The sequence below is a fragment of the Eublepharis macularius genome, chromosome 15 (assembly GCF_028583425.1).
Source record: "Eublepharis macularius isolate TG4126 chromosome 15, MPM_Emac_v1.0, whole genome shotgun sequence".
NCBI classification, from domain to species: domain Eukaryota; kingdom Metazoa; phylum Chordata; class Lepidosauria; order Squamata; family Eublepharidae; genus Eublepharis; species Eublepharis macularius.
In genome coordinates this window covers 53,819,021-53,840,404 of record NC_072804.1, presented here as the reverse complement: position 1 = coordinate 53,840,404, position 21,384 = coordinate 53,819,021, and the positions used below count along the sequence as shown (strand labels likewise).

The window sequence follows — 21,384 nt, the reverse complement described above, 5'->3', positions numbered from 1 at the left end:
TTGCTCAGATCCTGCAAACTGGAGGACATGGCTTCTTTTATTGAGTCAAGCCATCTCGTTTTAGGTCTTCCTCTTTTCCTCCTGCCTTCTACTTTTCCTAGCATTATTGACTTTTCCAGAGAATCTTGTCTTCTCATGATGTGAACAAAGTACAATAGCCTCAGTTTTTTCATTTTAGCTTCTAGAGGGAGAATTAATTAGCTAGCTGTATTGGCATGTCTGCCGAACAAGTCAGCTTTGACTATGCCAATCTCTTTTTAATAGCCGAAACGGGGCTGGATTCAGTCCCTTCTGCTCTTCAAACTGACTGCTATCAAAGCCAAACCTGTCTTTCGTGCATACGTTTATGAGTCTGATCCATTCCACAGCACTGTGCGCACTGGCCCATAAGTTTACTCCACATGCCACTCTTTTGTGTATAGCGGGTCCCCGTTTGGAGACTTGAGTCACACAGACACTGCCCGTCCTTCCAGAATCAGTTGGGTAGCCATGTTGGCCTGCGGTAGAAGAACAAGATTTGAGACCAGTAACACCTTAAAAACCAACAAGATTTCCGGCATATAAACTTTCAAGAGTCAAACTCCCTTCATCAGATACTGGTGAAGAGGGATCTTTGACTCTCAAAAACTTATACCCTGGGATTCTTGTTGGTCCCTCAGGTGCTACCGGACTTGAATCTTGCTCTTCCTTAAGGTGCTACCGGACTCAAATCTTACTCCTCTAGGATCAAGGTTATTGATGTTCTTGGCAGAACAGTATCGTTGGAGGTGCAAATTAATGTTCAAAGCTGCCTGGAGTCATTTCTAGTTAGGGTTGCCAGCCTCCAGGTAGTGGCTGGAGATCTCCCGGAATTACAACTGGTCTCCAGGCCACAGAGATCAGTTCACCTAGAGAAAATGGCTACTTTGGGGGGTGGACTCTATGGAATTATGCCATGCCAAGGTCCTTTCCCTCCCCAAACCCCACTTTCTCCAGGTTTCTCCAGGTTTCACCTCCCAAATCTCCAGGAATTTCCCAACTTGGAGCTGGCAGCCCTATTTCTAAGAAAAAGGCAGGCTAAAATGCCCCATGTAAAATAAAATTCCATAGTGCAAGAGATAAATTTTCTGCCCTGAGCCTGCAGGCTGTGGGAAGGGCGGAATACAAATTGAATGAAATAAGTAAATAATAAACTTGTACAGAACATTTTCCTCAGGGAAGCAGGCAAAGCAAAGAAATAAAAAGCAATGATGCTAGGTAGATGCAGGTAGATGTTAATGTAGCAAAGGTGGAAGTGCCTGAAACAGTGGCCTTCCATAGGAGATTCGAGTCTAGGTTGGCCAGACTGGCATTGCTGGAATTTTTTCCTTCTGCACAGGAGCCTCTATTCTCCTTTGCATCTGGTCCCAGAGAATGAAAGATTGTAATTGTAAGCATGACTTCTTGATAGTGAAATACAGGAGACACCCTCAAAGTATTTGTCGGAACATCGACAGCTAGCTCTCTGCCTGAGAAATCAGTCTTTGCAAACCATTTTTATCCCTGCAGCCCACTGCCCGCCGCCACCAGCACACCAAAGCCAAGCAAGCACCATTCCACCGCTTTGAAAGAAAACTCAACTAAGCCATCCCTCCCCTGTTTATTAATCTACAAGAGTGTTGCAGTAATACCAATCATGTGAGAACCTTGGAGTAGATCTAAGAACGGACCTTGCACACACAGGGCACCAAATTGTTTTTTTTGAAGAAACCCTCCCCCTAGCACCACTGCTGCCACCACTGCCCCCCCTCCTCCAGGGCTTAAGAGGAGAAAATCCCAAACCTTCGGATCTAAATGCCCAGAGAAGTCCAGGGCTGCAGAATCTCTTCCCCAGCTCTAAATCTCTTTTCAATTCAGGTTAAGCTTCTCCTTTTATTACAGATTATAGGGATCTCCCACTGTATCACTTCTGGGTTATCCTTTTAACACATTTTGCTCTTTCTAGCTGGGGTTATTTTTTGTGGTTTCACGGGGTTGGGAAGGAGCTGCCCTTAGCTTTTCTCGTTGAGCTATCCCCAGACCAAATCTCTGTTATGCTTCCTTGCAGAGGAACTCAGCGGCTCTTGGTGCAGACACCTTGGAACTGGGAGAGGTCTAGGGAGAAGGTAAGAAAGCTTCCCCCCCCCCAAAAAGGTGTGTGTGTGGAATGAATGTGTCTAAGCTGGAGACGTGATAGAACATTATGCCATTTCTGTAGCAAATCATTGGGTTGTCATTGACCGCGTAGGTCCTTGATCACTGGAAATACCAAATGGGTAAAATTATATATATTTCTTTATGGTCCTGACTGGAGTTGATGCTAGAGAACAGGTGGTTATTTCATCAGCTGCATCTGATATTTTGCATCTTTTCCATGCTAATCTAGAATTCAATGAAACCTGCAAGAGTATGCACAGGTCCACAATTCTCCTTTGACCCTATGAATCGTTTCACCTTCTTTGAGTTTTCCCCACAGCAGCTACAATTCTAGTCTCCGCAATCTACGGTGCGGTTCCTAGTGGCCACGGGAAACTGAGAAGCGGCCGCACAGCCAAAACTTACATTCGTATTTTCAGTGAAGGAAGGTTGGGGAAAAAGAGACAAAAAACTTTGCAATGTGATTAACTTACATTGATAAAAATAGCAGCATCATTTTGACATAAATTAATATAATTGGCTTTTCTTAAATATCTAGCTCATAAAGATGGTTCCTTTTTAAACTTCCAGAACAAAATGCTTTTTTAAAAAAAATATTTAAAATTGAGAAATCTTCAACCCCTTTCCTTGAAGAGTCCATGCCTGGTATGTCCATAGGAATCTTCTTGGAAACTACCATTTTGTCTCATTTAGGGGGGAAAAGATTCCTAGTTACACTAAGAAAATGATAATCAGTTCTCTTAAAGTCATATAATATAGGTTTTATTATATATGCAAATAGGATTCGAGATCTGCTATTTCAAATACGTATTACTTACAATCAACCAAAAAGGGACATGATTCCAATCTAAGCTTCTTTTTAAAAGGTATTTAACCCTTGCTGTATCTCCAGTGTTTGTATTTGTTATAAACAAGATTTTAAAAAGATTAACTTTTTTGCTTTTTAAATCCAGTATTGGCTATTTTTTAAAAAAATGGATGTTAAGCATTTCATTAATCTGGAGGAGCTCTGAAGGCGGGCTGCATTAAAATCTTTTTTTAAAAAAAATCTATATTTTGTTTTATGTATAATTCCTGATATGAACGAATGGCCTTGATCTGATTTATATAAAAAGAACAACAAAAAGCACCCCAAAAATGGCGCCCACCGAGCCCTAAAGCTTTTTGTTTTGGTTTTCAATCAATCATTCAAAGGGGTTTATTACGGTCACAAGACCAGCCAAGTAAAATACAGATAAAAAGAACAGTTTTTAAATACTTAAAATGGGTAAATACATAAAAGATAAAATCATATATATGTCTAACATGTCTAAAATCATATATATATCTAACAGTAAAAACTCACTCACTACATTAATTCACTTCCCAGCAACTGATGTTTCCTTCGTCAAATGATACTGCTTTCTGAGTGCTGTCACACAGAATTTTGCAACTGCGTAAGATACAGTTCTCTGGCTATCCTCTAAAAGATATACCCAAACGGTTTTGGGACTAAAATCCATGTAATACTCTAATGGTTTAAATCTATCGAGTAGTGGGATAATTAATTGTATCCTTTCGTCTTGATAGAATTCGCAGTGCAAAAGTATGTGTGTGTTATTTTCGACCACTTTATTTGAACAGGGACAACAACACTGTTGCAAAGGCAGGCGAGAGAATCTCCCATACAAAAATGCAGAGGGGAATGCATCAAATCGTGCTCTAGAGAAGGCTGTTTTTGTTTTAAAGGACTCTCGTTGCATTCTTGCTGTCAGTGTATAAACCTATAATCCCAGACACTGTAAAGAGATGTCAATGTTTTAAATGGGAAAATATCTAGGGCAGAACAGCATCTGCCAAGCCGAGCTCTCTCTACTTCCATATTTCATTAAAGCCAAAAGAGGGTTATCAGTTTCCTGACCTTAAGCAGCTCATATATTGTAGTGTCTCATATGTCCATCATTTGTATGAGAATATTAAACATTTTTCCAGAGGGACTTTGCAGTTATTCTCTTAATAAACATTAAATCAGTTTTAAACTTCAATTTGGGGAAAGAGAATATCTCTCTCACTAGATTTAAAAAAAAAAAAAGATGAATCCCATTTGAAGTTTTTTTTAAAAAAAATTAAAAACAATACAGATCAATAAAAATTTAGTGGGTCTATATTTGGCAAACTCCTACTTAATTTTCTACTTTATAAAACCTTTAAACATGGCATCACATGTGAGAGCTTTTACTTTAAAAATCATCAGTGAAAACTAAGATTGTATAGCTAGAGGAAAATGCAATTTACCGAGTTTAAGGGCTGAGGCTATCAGGATACAATGCACCTTTCATTATATATAGGATACTTACATGATGCTGAAAAATTATACAGCTCACCTTATGGAATGCAAAAAAGATGATGAAGAAAAGGTGCATAACATGCAAGCAGTGGGTGAACAAAGAAGAGTTCAACGAGAACAACTCCCTCCGCACTGTACCACCCTGGAGGCAGACCAAATAATACTCCTTTCCTTCTCGTTCCCCCAGGTGACTGTATGCCAGCCAGCACATGTCCAATTCTTGCATCTTCTGAGAGTTCAGTTAGCCCTCTTGCACATGTGTGGCTGGTTGCCCTATGTTTCAAGATGTCGGGGGAAGCGAGGAACTTGGGTTTCAAGGCAGAGTCTAGCAGCTATCACATGTCTTGTGAAATGGCTGCCTTGAAGGTCCTCGTCTGACTCCGAAGACAGATTAGAAATTTGACAAATAAGATATAAATTTGAAAACAAATAAATCACCCCATACGACCCACTCCTATGCATGCTTACTCAGAAGGGAGTCCTGCTTCCAACAACGCTTTCTCCCGAGTAAGGATGGCAAAGTTCCATGTTGCCACTGTTCTTGAATGGAAGGGGGGGTATACGTGTGGAAATGATAACGTCGTATGAAGGAATCTCCCCCCCCCAAAAAAAACATCCAAGAAAGCAGTCTTTCAAAAAATTTAGGACATTTCCCCACGAAATGCTAAATACACCTTTTAAGATTAGACTGTGGCTTTCAGTATCTCTAAATATATCTGAGGAAGTGGTCTCTGGCTCACATAAAGCTTCCTTGTCCAATTTCAGCCTGCTGATAGATCTTTCAAGGTCAGTATTGCCCTCTCTAACTAGCCATGGCTCCTCACCAGAGCTAAGGGCCACAATAACTAAATTTGTTAGTCTCCGAGGTGCTACAAGATTCTTGTTTTGGCTGCCACTATAGACTAACGCAGCTAACCCTCTGGAACCAAAGCAGCAGCATACAAAGCCAATTAGAAATCTAAAGTGTCTCTGTATGAGACATATTATACAGGGGCGTTCAAGTGTAGGGAGATGCCATGTTAGCCGGGAAGCATAGTTTAAAAAGACAGAGCCAAAGGCTCTGTCAATTTCACCTCTCTACAAGAGGGTAGTTTAAAAAGACAGAGCCTGTGGAGATCGCTCCTCAGACAGAGGGTTTGTTAATTTCATCTTCCCCCTCAAAGGCTCTGTCAATTTCACCTCTCTACAGGAGGGTAGTTTAAAAAGACACAGCCAGCTGAGATTGCTCCTCAGACAGAGGGTTTGTTAATTTCATCTTCCCCTCCCCAAAGGCTCTGTCAATTTCACTTCCCCTTGGAGGAGGCAAAGACGAAATTAACAAACCCCTCCACTGGCTGTCTTTTTAAACTACCCTCCTATAGAGATTGACAGGGCCTTTGGCTCTGTCTTTTTAAGCTATGCTTCCCGGCTAAAATTGCATCTCTCGACACTTGAGCCTCCCCATGTAAGATATCTCGTGTAGAGAGACTCATAGTCTACCTTTGGTGCCAGGTTCAATCCTTAGCATCTCCAGTAAGAATCAGGCTGGAGGTGATATGAAAGGACGCTGCCTGAAGCCCCGCAGAGCTGTTGCCTCTCAGAACAGACAACACTGACCTTGACTGACAGACCTATGGCCTGATCTGGACACGACCGAAACTTTACTGTGAAATAACCTTGTTGCTCAGTTCAGGTAATTGCCTTCCAGTCTGCGTAGGAATTTTGCAATTCAGTAGTCGCCATCCATCCCACTACCCCGAGAATTGTTTGTTCAAATGAAAACAAACTTGAGAATAAATGCAGGGCAATTTCCTCAAACTCTAGAAGGGAGACCAAATTTATTATCTTCCGGGTGTATTGTCATTTCTCCTTCAGCACCATCATTTTTGAATTTTTTTTTAAAAACGGGGCAAATGTTTTTGCAACTCTCGAATTTTAAAAAATTATTTATGTCATTCATACTGTGTAATCCGCCTGGTGTCTCAGTGGGAAAGGCGGACGATAAATGACATAAATAAATAAATAAAATTAGAAATAGGGAAGTGTTGCCCAAGAACATTCCCACCCCCTACCCCATGTGCAACTATTTAAGGTGTTAAAAAGCAGCTAAAGGGTAGTCTATCAGGTTGTGTGTGTCATTCTTCTTGCTTTGTTTACAAGGTGAATGAAGCCCTTTAATTGGAAGGGAAGCTATTTTGCAAGGCATGTATATGTGTGTGTGTGGCTAAATTGCCAGCCAACCTCTCAGCCCTGTGGAAGTGGTTATCTGTAGAGTAAGGCTTGTTTGTTCTGCCCCCAAGAAGAGACCATTTCTGCTTTCTGTATCTCTTGATTTTTAATCTCACAACTTGAAGACTAAAAATCACATTGGAAGCGTGGAGACAAAAGGAGAAGGAAAGAGCCAGAGAGTAAAGTAAACAAGAAGACAATGACAGCTCGCCTTGGGCATTATGGAGTTAGTGAGCGTTTCCTGATTAATTTAGGAACAAAGAAAAAGGGTGGGGTAGGTGCCAGAAAAGGCTATCAGGCAGAGAAAGAGCAAAACTGGGCCAAAACTTTATTCGGATATAGAAATGACTGCTACAGACTATGAGATGGATACTGTGTTAGACTTTTTTTAAAAAAAATTAGGCATTTAAAGCAAGATTTAAGAGGGTTCAGCTCTCATTTCAACCTCATGGTCTTGAACATGAGAACTTGGTTATCTAGTGTGTGTTTTTTAACCCACCCATCATGTCGGCGCTCGTTAATTCTCCCTTCCTCTATTTTATCCTCACAACAGCCCTGCGAAGGTAGGTTAGTCTAAAAGAGAGTCTAACTGCCCAAGGTCACCCTGTAAGCTCCAAGGCAGGTGATGTGAACGCAGATCTCCCAAGTCCTTCTCCATCTCTCTGACCTCTGCACCATACCAGCTGTCTGAGAAATAACAATAAAAAATGTGTGACGGTGCCTCTGACCATACGCAGAGTGCATTTCCTTTCAGTAGCCACAGCCAGCCACGCACATAGAAGGAGAAGGGGCAGGGGTTATATGGCATTCATTCCTAGGATCCTTGTCTGCCTCTCTTTCTTTCCTTGGCCTTTTAAAACGGATGCAAAGCGTACTCTGTCCCGTGGACTCAAGTTTGGGTTGCAATATGGGGCTAGATTTAAATATGCTTGATGGCTTGCGACTGTAATCAGAGAAAGACAAGGACCCTGCTCCAGTCTTCACCCTCTAACCGTCTGTCAGAACGCACTCTGGCTTTGTCACATGGGTGAAGAACCTATGATGTATATTTTGCGCTACGGTTCATCATGGAAACGTCGGGAGGCAACTGATTCCAGATGCAGAAGATGTAAACACGAAAAGCAGCCCAGTGGAAACCAGAAGCATAGATCTTAACCCTTCATTTCTGTTGAGGTTTTCTTTATCTTCTCTTTAGTCCGTCTTTTCTCCCCCCTCCACCCATCATTGTTCCTGGTTGCAGACTCTTCCCTCTCCTTGAAGGAACTCTAACCTTGGTCAAAGAAAGAAGAGTTTGCAAACATGGAAACCAGTTGTGGGACACATGTTTTGTATCAAGGCAGGGTGCAGCTGGCTGCTAGCAGTTGAGTTGCCATCTCCGGGCTGGGAAATTCCTGGTGATTTGGGGATGGAGCCTGGAGAGAGGATGGGGCTTGAGAGAAGGGGTATTGGGGTATACAGCCATAGAGTCCACCCTCTGAAGCCCCCATTTCCTCCAGGGAAACTGATCTCTGTTGTCTAGAGATCAGTTGTAATCCTGAGAGATGTCCAGGCCTTGCCTGGAATTCATGGCCACCAGAACAGCGGTAGTTCTACGCTTCTCTACTTCTCTTCCTGCAGTTCTTCTTCTCTTCTTTCCCTCTGTCTCTGCCGTCCACCTCTGGGCCTTGGTGGGCACATCAAAAGTCCACCATGGCAGCATTTGAGACGGTGAAAACATCAGAAATGCAGTTGCTAAAACTTCAGGGGTGGGAAATCCATGTATATTTTGATCCTTTGAGACTGAGTAGCATGCCTGCCTGTTCTGTGAGGCTCCGTGCCTGCTTCCTAGGGCTGGCCCTGTTTTCTTTTTCAGAACCAGTCCTCCTGGTCGCTGCCAGAACCAGTCCCTTTTTGTGGAGGGGACTTTTGTTTTTGCGGTCCTCAGGCTGTGCTCAGCTTGAAACCTTTGAATCTGGGGGCCCATTTTTGCTCTCTGCATGCACTGGAAGGTGGAAAAAACTTAAACCAAGCCTACATTCCCTCTGTTCCACTGAGCAATTTAATATTATGTTTTGGGATTTTTTTTAACTTGTTGCAACGCATCTCTGCTTGGCCCAGCAGCCATCCTTGGAAGCACATCCCATCTGTTAACAGTTTATGAGCTTTTCGTAGGCTGTGCTTCTCGTAAAATCTCGGCTATTAAATAAAATGAATGATACTGAAATGCAGTTGATATTTGTAAGTGTCTTCCACCCCACCCCTTCTAACAGCGTGGGCAGGGGGTGGGATCCAACCCCTACCTCCTTTTGCATTCTAATTTTTTAAAAAAAAATTGTGCAAAAAAATTCAAAAAGAGTTGGATTTGCAGGGCATCTGATGTAATTCTGGATAATTTCAGGTGGGTAGGCATGTTGGTCTGTAGAACAAGATTTGGGTCCAGTAGAATCTTAAAGACCAATGATATTTCCAGTTTATGAGCTTTCGAAAGTTGGACGAAGGGTGCTTTGACTCAAAAAACTCATTCCCTGGAAATCTAGTTGGTCCCGAATCTTGCAATTCTGGATAAGACAAGATTTCTGATGTTCTAAAGGCAGCTGGTTCTCTAAAACACGGTAACAAATGACCAGTTTCTGTACCATGCATCCGACGAAGAGAACTTGATTCTCGAAAGCTTATGCTACAATAAAATTGGTTAGTCTTAAAGGTGCTACTGGACTCTTTTTGATTTTGGTAAGAAATGAGAAATTGTTTTCCAACATAGCCATTGCTTATAAATAAATTCGGAGGCAGCAGTCCTGATTCTGAAAAGCATTGCTTCTGTTTTTCAGAGCTGATTCATGATTAAGCGTAGGCGAAGCAAAGGCTCAAAGCACATGCTCGCAAGGATTCTTTATTCCTATGTGGCATAGCTGAGATTTGACCCTGGGGCTAATCTCTAATGTCTTTCGTCTCAAATTAAGCCACACCCTCCAGATTGCAGAGGTTGTTTGATTTGGGCAGATTTTTTTAAGATAAAAATTTAGTGTAGTCTTCAATAATGCTAAGTGCGCATGTATGTATAGGTAAAATTTACATTGTACTTAGATCCAGAGGACTTAGCTGTGTTAGTCTGTAGTTGCTAAATAGTAAACAGTCCAGTAGCACCTTTAAGTCTAACCAGGGGTCATTTTGTAGAAAAAGAGCTGGAGGAACTCATTAGCATAACTCATTAGCATATGCCACGCCTCTTGCCATCACCGGAAGTGTGTCATTAGTATAACTGATCTGCATATGCCACACCCCTGACCTCACCTATCCTGGCTGTTTTGAACCCAATCCTGGCCATTCAGGGCCGAAATTAGGCCCAAAATGGCAAAAAGGGGCTGAAAAGGGGCCCAAAATGGTCAGGATAGGGCCACTGATGAGCGGGAGAGTGATCCACCACCCGTCAGAGGCCCGATTTAGGCCGTTTCAGCCCCAATCCAGGCCAAAATGGGCCCAAAATGGCAGAGTCAGGAAGGTGGGGCCACCTGACATGTGACCTCTTTGGAGAACTGCCGGAACTGCATTCCTGTGCGTTCCCCCTCGAAATGAGCCCTGAGTCTAACCAACTTTATTGTAGCATAAGCTTTTGAGAACCACAGCTCTCTTCGTCAGATGCAACTTTATTGTAGCAAAAGCTTTCGAGAACCACAGCTCTCTTCGTCAGATGCAACTTTATTGTGGCATAAGCTTTCGAGAATGGTTGCATCTGACAAAGAGAGCTGTGGTTCTCGAAAGCTTAAGCCACAATAAAGTTGGTTAGTCTTAAAGGAGCTACTGGACTCTTTACTATTTTACATGGTCCTTACAACTCTTACAACAGCCCTGCAAGGTAGGTCAGTTTTATCGCCGTCTTGCAGATGAGGGCAGCTACAGAGATCACCGGACTTGCCAAAGGCCTCTAAGTTTCATTTGTGGCAGAAGTAAATAAAATGGTGCTTACTTCTGAATAAAACTGCCTAGGGATTGCTCGCCAAACCAATACTTTACATAGTAGTTTGTATATGTTCATCTAGTTTCCCCCCACCATTGGGTCTTTCTTTACCCACCCCAAAGTGTGTGTGTGGATGCAACTCTCCTTGAAGATGGGAAGCAACAGATGTTGTTGTTTTTTAAGCATCCAATTTGCTGTTTTAATGAAGTCACTGTTTAGCTACAAAACTTCCACCACACACCAAGTTGTGCAGGCTCTTCTCCCTGCCTCTCCAACAAAAGAAAAACACCCCCCAAAGGGCCCTCCAGAGTTTTTAATGTGTTGACTTAACTTGCTCGTTTAGGTAATAATAGACCCCCAAAGTATGGGGCTGATTGGTCTAATGGCGCCCCTTCGCTGCCCCTTTTGAGTTGCTAAAATCTCGGGAGGAGTTTGCCCTCCTCCTCTGTGTCAATACCTCTGTATTGGGAAGGGAGGGATGGCGATTTAATTTTTGACTCTCAATGAGGCTGCAGGCCTCCCAGTAATTCTGCAAACCGCCCAGTCTCAGCAGGAGAGGTTAGCTTCGGAGTTCTGATTGCATTGAGTAGGAGAAAGAGTTATATTTTGAGTTGGTCCAACCCATCTTTCAAGGTGTGAAGCCCATGGTGGTTCTTGACTTCCATTGGCCGCTCTGTTCATCTCCCCCACCTCCCACTGCTTGGGGAGGTGGCCACAGTCTGGTGAGTGTCTTTTCTTGGCCTCTGTAGTTCCCGCCGCCCTTGGATGCTGAGTGGAACGGGATAACCTAAGAGGCCGCCTCCAGACCTCAAGAAGGAAGAAACACGCTGGAAGAAGTCTCCTTCCACTTCCTGAAAGCCAAGTGAAATTGTTGAGGAGCCCACTCTTCTGAGCATGATGTCCTATATCAAGCAGCCACATTACGCGGTCAATGGGTTAACATTGGCTGGGCCAGGCATGGATCTTCTGCATTCAGCGGTTGGATACCCCAGTAAGTAGATTTCCAAAATTCCTTTTCTTGCATTGTCAAAGTTTTGAACAATACATGGTTCGTATTAGTGAGAAAGAACGGAAATGTAGCCCGCCTATTATTTTTGGAGAAAGGGGTCTATCATAAAAGCAAAGAGTCCAGCCAGTCACCTTGGGGCATGGATGGTGACACAGTATACTTAATTATGGAATTCTTTGCATGATTACTTGAAATTAATTATCAAGTGGTAGAGCAATACCTACCACTTATGATAACAAGAATAGCTTAGTTTTTGCTTTCACTCAAGATCAAAAGCAACCACATATATTGAATTATCTATGATATTGTTGATAATCCTCTTACTTTTCCCCTGCCATTTTACGTTTTTCCTTTGTAACCATGAATATGTATAGGAATGGATGGGTCTCTGCCTGCCTAGTGAGAGACCTCTGCATATGTCTGATGAAGTGGGCGGAAGCTTAGGTCCCCCCCCAAAATTGGTAGTCTTTAAGGAGCTACAAGATTTCTGTTCTTTTTTGTTGCAATAGATTAACACAGTTCTGGGAACACTTAGGAGATACTTTGCCCAAATAAGTGTGGAGTAGGTGAGTGTTGGAAATGAAATGGCGCTTTCTTTCTTGAAAGGGTTTTTCGTTTTTGAAATTTGTATTCAGGGCAGATTTTCATTGAAATCATAGTGTGTTTCCCAATTTTGCTTTCATGGAAACTGAAATGCTTCTCTACCACTGGAGTGGATTTTGTTTCAAATCTATGAAAGAAATCCCCCTTCCCCAAAATTCTGGAACCCCTGGTCACCCTTGCCCTTTCCAGAATCCACGCAAGTAGGAAGAAAGTGTTAGCAGCTATGACTTCTTAAAATCCTTTTCTTGCCTGATGGAGTTTAACTTCCCCCACCAAAATCCTGCAGTTTCAGTCCCCAAGGGGTTTATGGTCAAGTTAGACAAGGAAACAAGGGCAGAGAGAAGAATCCAAAGAAAGAGAAAAGTTATACGAAAAGGTACAAAACCACATCACTTTGGCTGAATCAGGCCCAAGGTTGGCATAAAAGGGACCACTCTAGAGAAACTGAGGCACACGTATGCCCTTGTGGCCGCAGAGCTACTGGGACAAATGAGTTCTCTGTGTGTGGTTTCCCTGTGTGAGACACAATGGCCTGTTGTTTCCTCCACCCTGTCCCAGTAATACTTTAAGACTAGGTCCAGAGGAGATAGCCCATTTTAGTCTGTAGTAGCACAATAGTAAAGAGTCCAGTAGCACCTTTAAGACTAACTTTATAGTAGCATAAGCTTTCGAGAACTACAGCTCTCTTCATCAGATGCAACTGACGAAGAGAGCTGTAGTTCTCAAAAGCTTATGCTACTATAAAATTAGTCTTAAAGGTGCTACTGGACACTTACTTTGAGACTAGCAGTTCTAGAAACTGGAAGGGATTCCAGGGAATCTCAAAAATTCTTCTGCATTGGCACAAGCCATCGAGTATAGTTCTGGGTAATGAAATCAGTGAAACTTCATTACGTGCTTAAGTTATTACCACCCCTCCCCCTAAAAAAACCCCCCGTTTTGAAAGGGTGTGGGTTAAAAATCTAAACTATTAAATAAATAACTTCAAACAATTGGAATGTAGAGATGGAGGCATATATTATGGTTGACTGTGTTGTTACAGGTAACAGCAATTTTGTTATTTTTATTACTTTAGAGTATTATCAGCTAGCTAATATCATAGTAAAACTATCCTAGAACATTTTCAAGTTGGAAAAAGACTTTATAAAGAAGCCAGCGGTTAATTTGTATCCTATTGCCTGGCTCCAGCCTTTGGGGAACGGGAGAGATTCCAAAATATATTTAATACATTACAGAAGAAAGCAGGCAGAAGCAGTTAGATCCGAGAAATCCCTAATTTGGTCTATACTATTTTTAAAAATTTCTGTATGTACAAGGTGGAAATTTCATATCCCCTCCTGGTACCTTGGTTCTATTGCACAAGCATATTTGTATGTGAAAGATTAATTTTGTTCCCCTCTTTAAAATCAGGATTTTTCCTCTGTTACATATCTATTCTTTTTTTCCTCCAAGGCGCATGCTCTAGGGCTAGATATGTTTGGCCTCAGGGATGTTTTTCCTTAGATCGTTCTTTGGGAAAACTCTGCCCACCTCTTTATACATTTCAGCCCAAATATTTTAATCCTTTTGTTACTTCAAGGAAGAGAAATCCAGTCGATGATGCTTTTTAATATCCAGTGAGCAAAATCAACCAATAGTTGATGTCTGATGAAGACAGCTTCGACTCGCAAAAGCTCATACCCTGGCAATCTAGTTGGTCTTGAAGGTGCTATTGGAACCAGATCTTGCTCTTCAAGTTTTTACTATTTACAAGAAAAGAATGAAATGAGGGTCTCTTGCTGTCCTGCCACCATTAAGATGATCTCTGTAAATAACTCTTGAGAATGAAAAGCTTCCAAGAAAAGCAACAGCCATTTTTCATTTTATCAGTTGAGCAAAATCAGTTATTAGTCATGTTAGTTATGCCTAATAATTACTATGCTTAAGGGTACAAAGTCTTCTGTTGTGTTGGTCACAGAGCAGTGTGTAATTGGGGGAGCAAGAGCGAAGGTGGGTCTGTGTATGATGAAGAGAGAAAGTATTTGGCTCCCAAACTGCCTTGTGCAAAAGCCTCTTTAAAACCTACACGACAAGACAGACGAGAATAGAGAGAATAGAGATTTGAGCGCTGGTTAAACCGTCCCCCAAAATGTAAAGATATCGGAGAAGAATCATCTTGAAAATTAAATTTTAGAGAAGAGTGAGTAAGGAGGGATCTGTGAAATATCTTACTGCTACAGAATGAGGGGAAGTACAAATAGTCTAAATAGAGGCTACGTCCTCGATGTAGAATCCTCCATACACACATCCTTAAAGAGGCTTGCTCGTCTTCACGGCAGTCGTCTGAGGTAGGCTGTTACTTATCTTCTTTTTTAAACACATATTTGCTTGCCACGCTAGCAAGTTGATATCGGAAGCCATGGCTTTGAGGTCCGTGCTGAATCTTCCTAGTTGAAATAGGCTTGTAATCTGTCCCTTTTAAAAGGACGTGGCTTTCTGTGGCATAGACTCCCTATCAACGTGGTTCCAGCGACTTTTAACAGGCATCCCTTCCCTCAGAGTAGCAAAGAGGATTGCCTGGGTAATAACTCCACATCAGTGGAGGTAAAACTGTATTTATTTACAGCACTTTTAGACACCAAGGAGGAGAAACAAAGGGAGTCTTTTGGCACCTTGAGGAATAACCAGTTTTTTTATTCTAATGAAAGTTTGATTGTAAAGAGCGAGAACAATTTTTATCTTTGCTAACCTCATATATCTGCCATCCTACTGTGTGAAGAGCCACTGCCTCGCATCTGATGAAGCGGGTTGTTCTTTACCAGACCTTGTTTTTTTATTTGTATTATTTGCTAGAATAAAAACTTGCTGGTCCTTAACAGGCCGCAAGACTGTTGTTTATTTTTGCAGGAAACGGAGATGCTTGTGTGAATGTTTTTAAATGTCAGCCTGGCCACCCTAACCTTTGAAATGCTGAGAGGTGAACAGAGAGACAGCTATCTTATCCATTGGGGGGGGGGTGATGGTGGGATGCATAATAATCTAGTCAAGAGATAAAACGAGTTGGTGCCAACGCCAGGACATAGGGCTCAAGGTGACAACTGATTGTGGGGTCTGTTTGCAAGTCACCGCACAAATCTCTTCCATAAATGAGTTTCGTCGGGAGGACTGTTTGGTGTCACATCCGAGGGCAAACTCATGAAGGGGAGAGATGTGTCCCTAAGCACGTATTGGCATGCGCTGGGCTTCTGTGACCTATGGTGGCTCCTTGAGGTTGTTCCTGAGTTCTTGGGAACTGACTCTGCCCTTCAAATTCTCCACGTTCCTCTCTCAGCACTGCTGGTGCAACATCTGTGGAAGTTAGTTCTTGCATGGATGGTTAAAAGGGAGCCACGACAGGGCCAGTTTAAGGCATTTTGTTGCCCCAAACATCACTTCCTGCTGGTCCTACGATACTGATGGCCAGGTCCAAGCCAAGCCCCCCAGGCTGTTGCCACAGCAACTAGGGTTGTATTAACCCATGGCCGGGCCCCTAAGCTTTCAGATATTTTGGGCCCCCTCCGGCACTTCAATCTTTCATCCCACTACAACTGACAGCTTACCCTGGTACAGGAGATACTAGACTGCAGTACATCACCCGATATCCATTTTGAGGGTCTCCTGAAGAATTCTATTGACAATCTTTTAAATATTTTTATTGCACAAATAGAACTCTTCAGGAAAGCACATTTGTGTGTGTATTGTGGGGGGGGGAGTATATTTGTTCAATAATGTAATATTTTGAATACATTTTTATTACTTATTAAAATATATAATTTATGGATAATTGTTTTAATATAAGAGACAATTTGTTTCACTTCAATAAGGAAGCAGTTAATTATCTTATTAATAAAGACTATATAAGAGAATCAATTAATTGTAATTTATGGGGGGCGCCTCAGCAACAAAAATTGATGGGCCCCTAGTAGGGTTGCCAACTCCAAGTTGGGAATTCCTGGAGATCTGGAGGGTGAAACCTGGAGAAAGTGGGGTTTGGGGAGGGAAAGGACCTTGGCATGGCATAATTCCATAGAGTCCACTCTCAAAAGTCGCCATTTTCTCCAGGTGAACTGATCTCTGTGGCCTGGAGACCAGTTGTCATTCCGGGAGATCTCCAGCCACTACCTGGAGGCTGGCAATCCTCCTAGCCCCTAGTCCCTGCATGGCTCCTAGGCTTCGGCCTAGTCAGCCTTATGAATAATACGGCCCTGACCTAGGCTTCGGCCTAGTCAGCCTTATGAATAATACGGCCCTGACCTAGGCTTCGGCCTAGTCAGCCTTATGAATAATACGGCCCTGACCTAGGCTTCGGCCTAGTCAGCCTTATGAATAATACGGCCCTGACCTAGGCTTCGGCCTAGTCAGCCTTATGAATAATACGGCCCTGCACATCAGTAGCCTAGGAGGTAAAGCCTGAGTCTCTAATGGCTAGAGTTGCCAGCTCCAAATTGGGAAATTCCTGGAGATCTGGGGGGTGAAACCTGGAGAAAGTGGGGTTTGGGGAGGGAAAGGACCTTGGCATGGCATAATTCCATAGAGTCCACCCGTCAAAGTAGCCATTTTCTCCAGGTGAACTGATCTCTGTGGCCTGGAGACCAGTTGTCATTCCGGGAGATCTCCAGCCACTACCTGGAGGCTGGCAACCCTACTAATGGCCCAGATGGAGTCAAGGCCCCCTCCCTCCTCAAGCATTGGCACCCTTGTGCTTCTCTTAAGTAGTTGGCTGGAAAACCAGTTTTGACCTGCAGTGTCTCCTGTGACAATGAGTTGGGTTGAAGTAGCTTAAAATAATGGTTTTCAAACTGGGGTTTTTTTTTAGAACTTTGCTAGGTGAGACTCAGCAATGGCAGAGAAGCTCCCCTGAAAGACACCTTGCTAATCCACTTCTGATCTTCCCCTTCCGTGTTCATCTGCAAGAGGGCAAAGGGCTTATTTTAGGCTGCACTCTCTCCATTCTCATAGGTTGACAGATGTGGAACCAGATGTGTGCCTTTCCCAGAAGGGCCGAAGTTAGGATTTCTTCCTCTGCTTTGCACTTGGGCTTCTGAGAGCCAAGCTACAAGTGACACCGGACACAGGCTGGACACTTGTCAGCTTCCCTCAAGTTTTGATGGGAAATGTAGGTGTCCTGGTCTTGCAGCTGTAATGGAGAGCCAAACTGTAAAACCAGGACGCCTACATTTCCCATCAACACTTGAGGGAAGCTGACAAGTGTCCAACCTGTGTCAAGCGTCACTTGTAGCTTGGCTCTGAGCCAAAGTTGCGCCCAATTTGAGGTCTGGAAAGCCTGCATTATGGGATGTAGGTTTTCTTGCCTCTCTTGATTAATCCCCTCCCCGCCTTTTTTTAATGCAGCTACCCCTCGGAAGCAAAGGCGTGAACGTACCACCTTCACCCGGGCACAGCTGGACATCTTGGAGGCCCTCTTCGCCAAGACACGCTACCCCGACATCTTCATGCGCGAAGAGGTGGCGCTGAAAATCAACCTGCCTGAATCCAGAGTGCAGGTATGTACGTGGGGAATGACAAACCATGCCCTGGCACATTGACCCATGATTGGTACTGTGGGTTGTTCAAGTGAAACTGAGTGATATGAACGTTTTAAACCAATAACGATAAACAAGACATGCATGGACCATTATAAAGTGGAAAGAAGTTGACAGCTGGGCTGATCCAAAAGCATAATCCAAGAAAACAAGTACACAATCCGCATAATAATACCTTTTATTATGACCAGCGAAATGCCACGTAACAGTGTGCAAGCTTTCACACTGAGGTCCTGAAACTTTTTCCTTTTCCTGTTGTTTTAAGAACATCCATCTCGAAGAAAAGTTCTGGAGAACTCAAAAACTTGCACGCTGTTATGTAGCATTGGTTAGCTTTTCCAGGGAAATGGCCACCCTGACACCCACTTAGCTTCAGCGCCGTGGCTGCATTATCCGCCTTCCCATCAGTTCTGAACTTCTTGACCATCCCAGACCGGCCTATCTCCATTCTTTTTCACTATTTTCCTTCTAGCGTCCCATTAAAATGGGTTCCCACAGAAACCCAGCCTCTCTTTTTGGTTCGGCCCCCCATAGCTTATTCTCTTCACCCTTTTTGCAGGTGTGGTTCAAGAACCGCCGGGCCAAATGCCGCCAGCAGCAACAGCAGAGCACCGGCCAGGCCAAAGCACGTCCGGCTAAGAAAAAAACCTCCCCTGCCCGAGAGACCAGCTCCGAAACCAGCACCAATGGGCAGTACAGCCCCCCGCCGACTGGCGCATCGGCGACACCCAGCTCGAGCGCCAGTGCCACCGTCTCCATCTGGAGCCCAGCCTCCATCTCCCCAATCCCAGACCCCCTGTCTGCCTCCACCACACCCTGCATGCAAAGATCCACCGCCTACCCCATGACCTACACCCAAGCTCCTGGTTACACCCAGACCTACGCCGGATCCACCTCCTACTTCAGCGGCCTCGACTGCAGCTCCTACCTGTCCCCTATGCATCCGCAGCTGTCTGCCCCTGGAGCTGCTCTGAGCCCCATCGCAACCCCAACCATGGGTAGCCATCTGAGCCAGTCACCGGCCTCCCTCTCCAGCCAGGGTTACGGCACAGCAGGGCTGGGTTACGGCTCCGTGGATTGCCTAGACTACAAGGACCAGGCAACCTCCTGGAAGCTCAACTTCAACGCCACCGACTGCTTGGATTACAAAGATCAGAGCTCGTGGAAATTCCAGGTCTTGTGAAAGGTGGTCTGTTCCACTTGCTCCCCTTCTTAGAAGTTCCTCCTTCTGTTGCGTAGCCTATCAGGGCAACTTCCTACATCCACCACTTGGAGTGAGACCCACCCAGCTTACTTCTCCTTCCCTTTTGATTTTCCAGACTCTTATGAAAGGCAGAGAAGTCTTTGTGCTCTCCCTAGCAGCACCAAGGGTTTTTTCCCTTGACTGTTCAGTCCAGATTCTGGCATCTTTTGCTTTTCTCCGATGTTTTCGGAAACCCTCATCCGATAACGGGTGGATTCGTGCAGACGTTAGGAACTCATGATTAACTGTAGCTTCAGCTGCTCAGGCATGTAACTCCTTCAGATACTTGGCCTGAACTCAGTGGCTGATAACTGGTCACAGCTTTCCACCTACTGGGCTGAAGTTCAAAATCCTGCTCTGAGCCCCAGGATGTGTTTTACTAAAGCGTCATCAAAGGCGGCCGGTTTGGAGGTTGGAATTTTCACCCAGCACATTCTCGAGAATAGCAAATTCTATGGCAGATGAAGGTGTTGAGAGACGGTTGTCTCTGGAGTCCCGTTGTTTTCTCTCCCTCCTGGGCTTGCAGAGATAGCAGTTAATGTTGTCTTGTCATCGCTGTGAAAGGCAATGCCAAGGAAGAAGTGAATTGGAGGTGGTCCCTTTTTAAATTTCCACTTCAGGCATCACAGCACGGTCTGACAGTGGGCGTATTATTTTCAAACCCACAACGGCTGGGCATTATTTTTTTTAAAAAAACTATGGGCAGATAGGAAGGGGTGCACAAACTGATTAGCAGTTTGCATGGGTGAAAAAAACCAAGTACACCACCTGTATTTCACAGGTCACCTCGCCATCTGACATTGTGAAAGTAGCAGACAATAATCTTTATCACTGTTCTGTGAAAAAGTGTATGCAAATTAAGTTATTGTTTAAAGGCACAGGAGAAAACCAGGCTGAGAATTTCCCCCTGGTCAGTTGGCAACCGTATCAGATCCAACATCTCTCATCGCCAACACACAGATTATTTATGTAAATAAAACCTCATTTGGAGGTTTAGAATTTGTTCTTCTGTTTTGGATTCATGCAGAGATGAATATGGAATCTATTTTTTGTTTTTTACTGGTTATGTCTGGATAAAGTTTATTGGGGGGAAATGGGGAAGGGGTGAGATCTAACTATTTCTAGTTAAAGTGTCATTTGAATCAGGACTTTTATCAGAACAGAAAAAGTTTGATAAATATTTGTAAAGAATATGATTACTTTCCCCCCGATGCATTGCAGAACTCGGCATTTAAATTTTAAAAAAGGTTCCCTTTTGTAAACACTATTAGAAATGATTTAGTTCTAGTTTTCCTACTTGTTAAAAAAAAAATGAAACGAGAAAGAAAACATTCCTTTTGCTGTAGATGAGGAACACTTGCACGCAAGTTATTTTTTTGACAGCTCTCTCTATTTATTATTGTCTTAGTCCGTGATGAACAATTTACTGTACAGTTCCAAAACTTGTTGGTGGTTTTAAAAAAAAAAAGAGGAAAAATATTAAAATGTAAAAAACACAAAAAATAGATGAAAAGAGACAACGGCTCTGTGTTTTTTTAAATTCCTGCTACTAATTAAACGGTTGAATTTGCAAAAAGAAAACCATGAGTAATATGACTCGCGTAAGCAACGGTTCTGGATTTACTGCGGATCCGTGTCTGGGACAGACGCCTTGCTTTGGTGACTGGCAGAACCTGGAATAAGAGTTATCCATGTGTCAGAATGGTAGAAAATTGGGAGGGGGTCTAGTTGCCAACGGACCAAGAAAAAAAATTCCTGTTCTGTCCATGGGATTTTGACAGCAGATTGATCTGGAGAAAGCTGACGCTTTTCCTGGCATGGAGATTGGCCTCATCACCTGCTACCATCTGTAGAGCAAGGCGCTGTTCAGAGCAGAGGAACAGAGGCCCATTGGACAGTTGGCAACCCTGATTTGGATGAAGGCACACAGAATAATTTTGCAGCGATGCCACAAGGGATATTCTGGTCGTAGGCTGCTATCCTGTCCCCCCATTCCTAAAATTAAACTGTATATATCTTATGATTTCCTGGGCTTTACAACCAGTCTCTGCAGATGATACCAACTTGTAACCTCACCTACTTTGACCCAGCTGGCCACATGCGGGATCCACATTTTAATTTTTTACTATATAGTAAAGAGTCTAGTAGCACCTTTGAGACTAACCAACTTTATTGTAGCATAAGCTTTCGAGTACCACAGCTCTCCTTGTCAGATTCCATCATCAGGTGGCATCTGACGAAGAGAGCTGTCGTTCTCGAAAGCTTATGCTACAATAAAACTGGTATGTCTCAAAGGTGCTACTGGACTCTCTACTATTTTGCAACTACAGACTGACATGGCTAACT

General features: G+C 43.4%; 1 protein-coding gene across 1 annotated transcript in view; it reads left to right on the top strand.

Annotated features, from left to right (window-relative positions):
* The window catches only part of LOC129343315 (homeobox protein otx5), a 39,688-nt gene extending 19,161 nt beyond the window's left edge, over window positions 1-20,527 (top strand). Inside the window, exons 3-6 of the mRNA XM_054999472.1 lie at window positions 2,066-2,123; window positions 11,372-11,613; window positions 17,605-17,756; window positions 18,355-20,527. Coding sequence (XP_054855447.1) covers window positions 11,517-11,613; window positions 17,605-17,756; window positions 18,355-18,978 — 873 coding nt within the window. The 5' untranslated portion in view covers window positions 2,066-2,123; window positions 11,372-11,516 and the 3' untranslated portion in view covers window positions 18,979-20,527. The remainder of the gene's footprint in view (window positions 1-2,065; window positions 2,124-11,371; window positions 11,614-17,604; window positions 17,757-18,354) is intronic.
* Window positions 20,528-21,384: the final 857 nt, after the last annotated feature.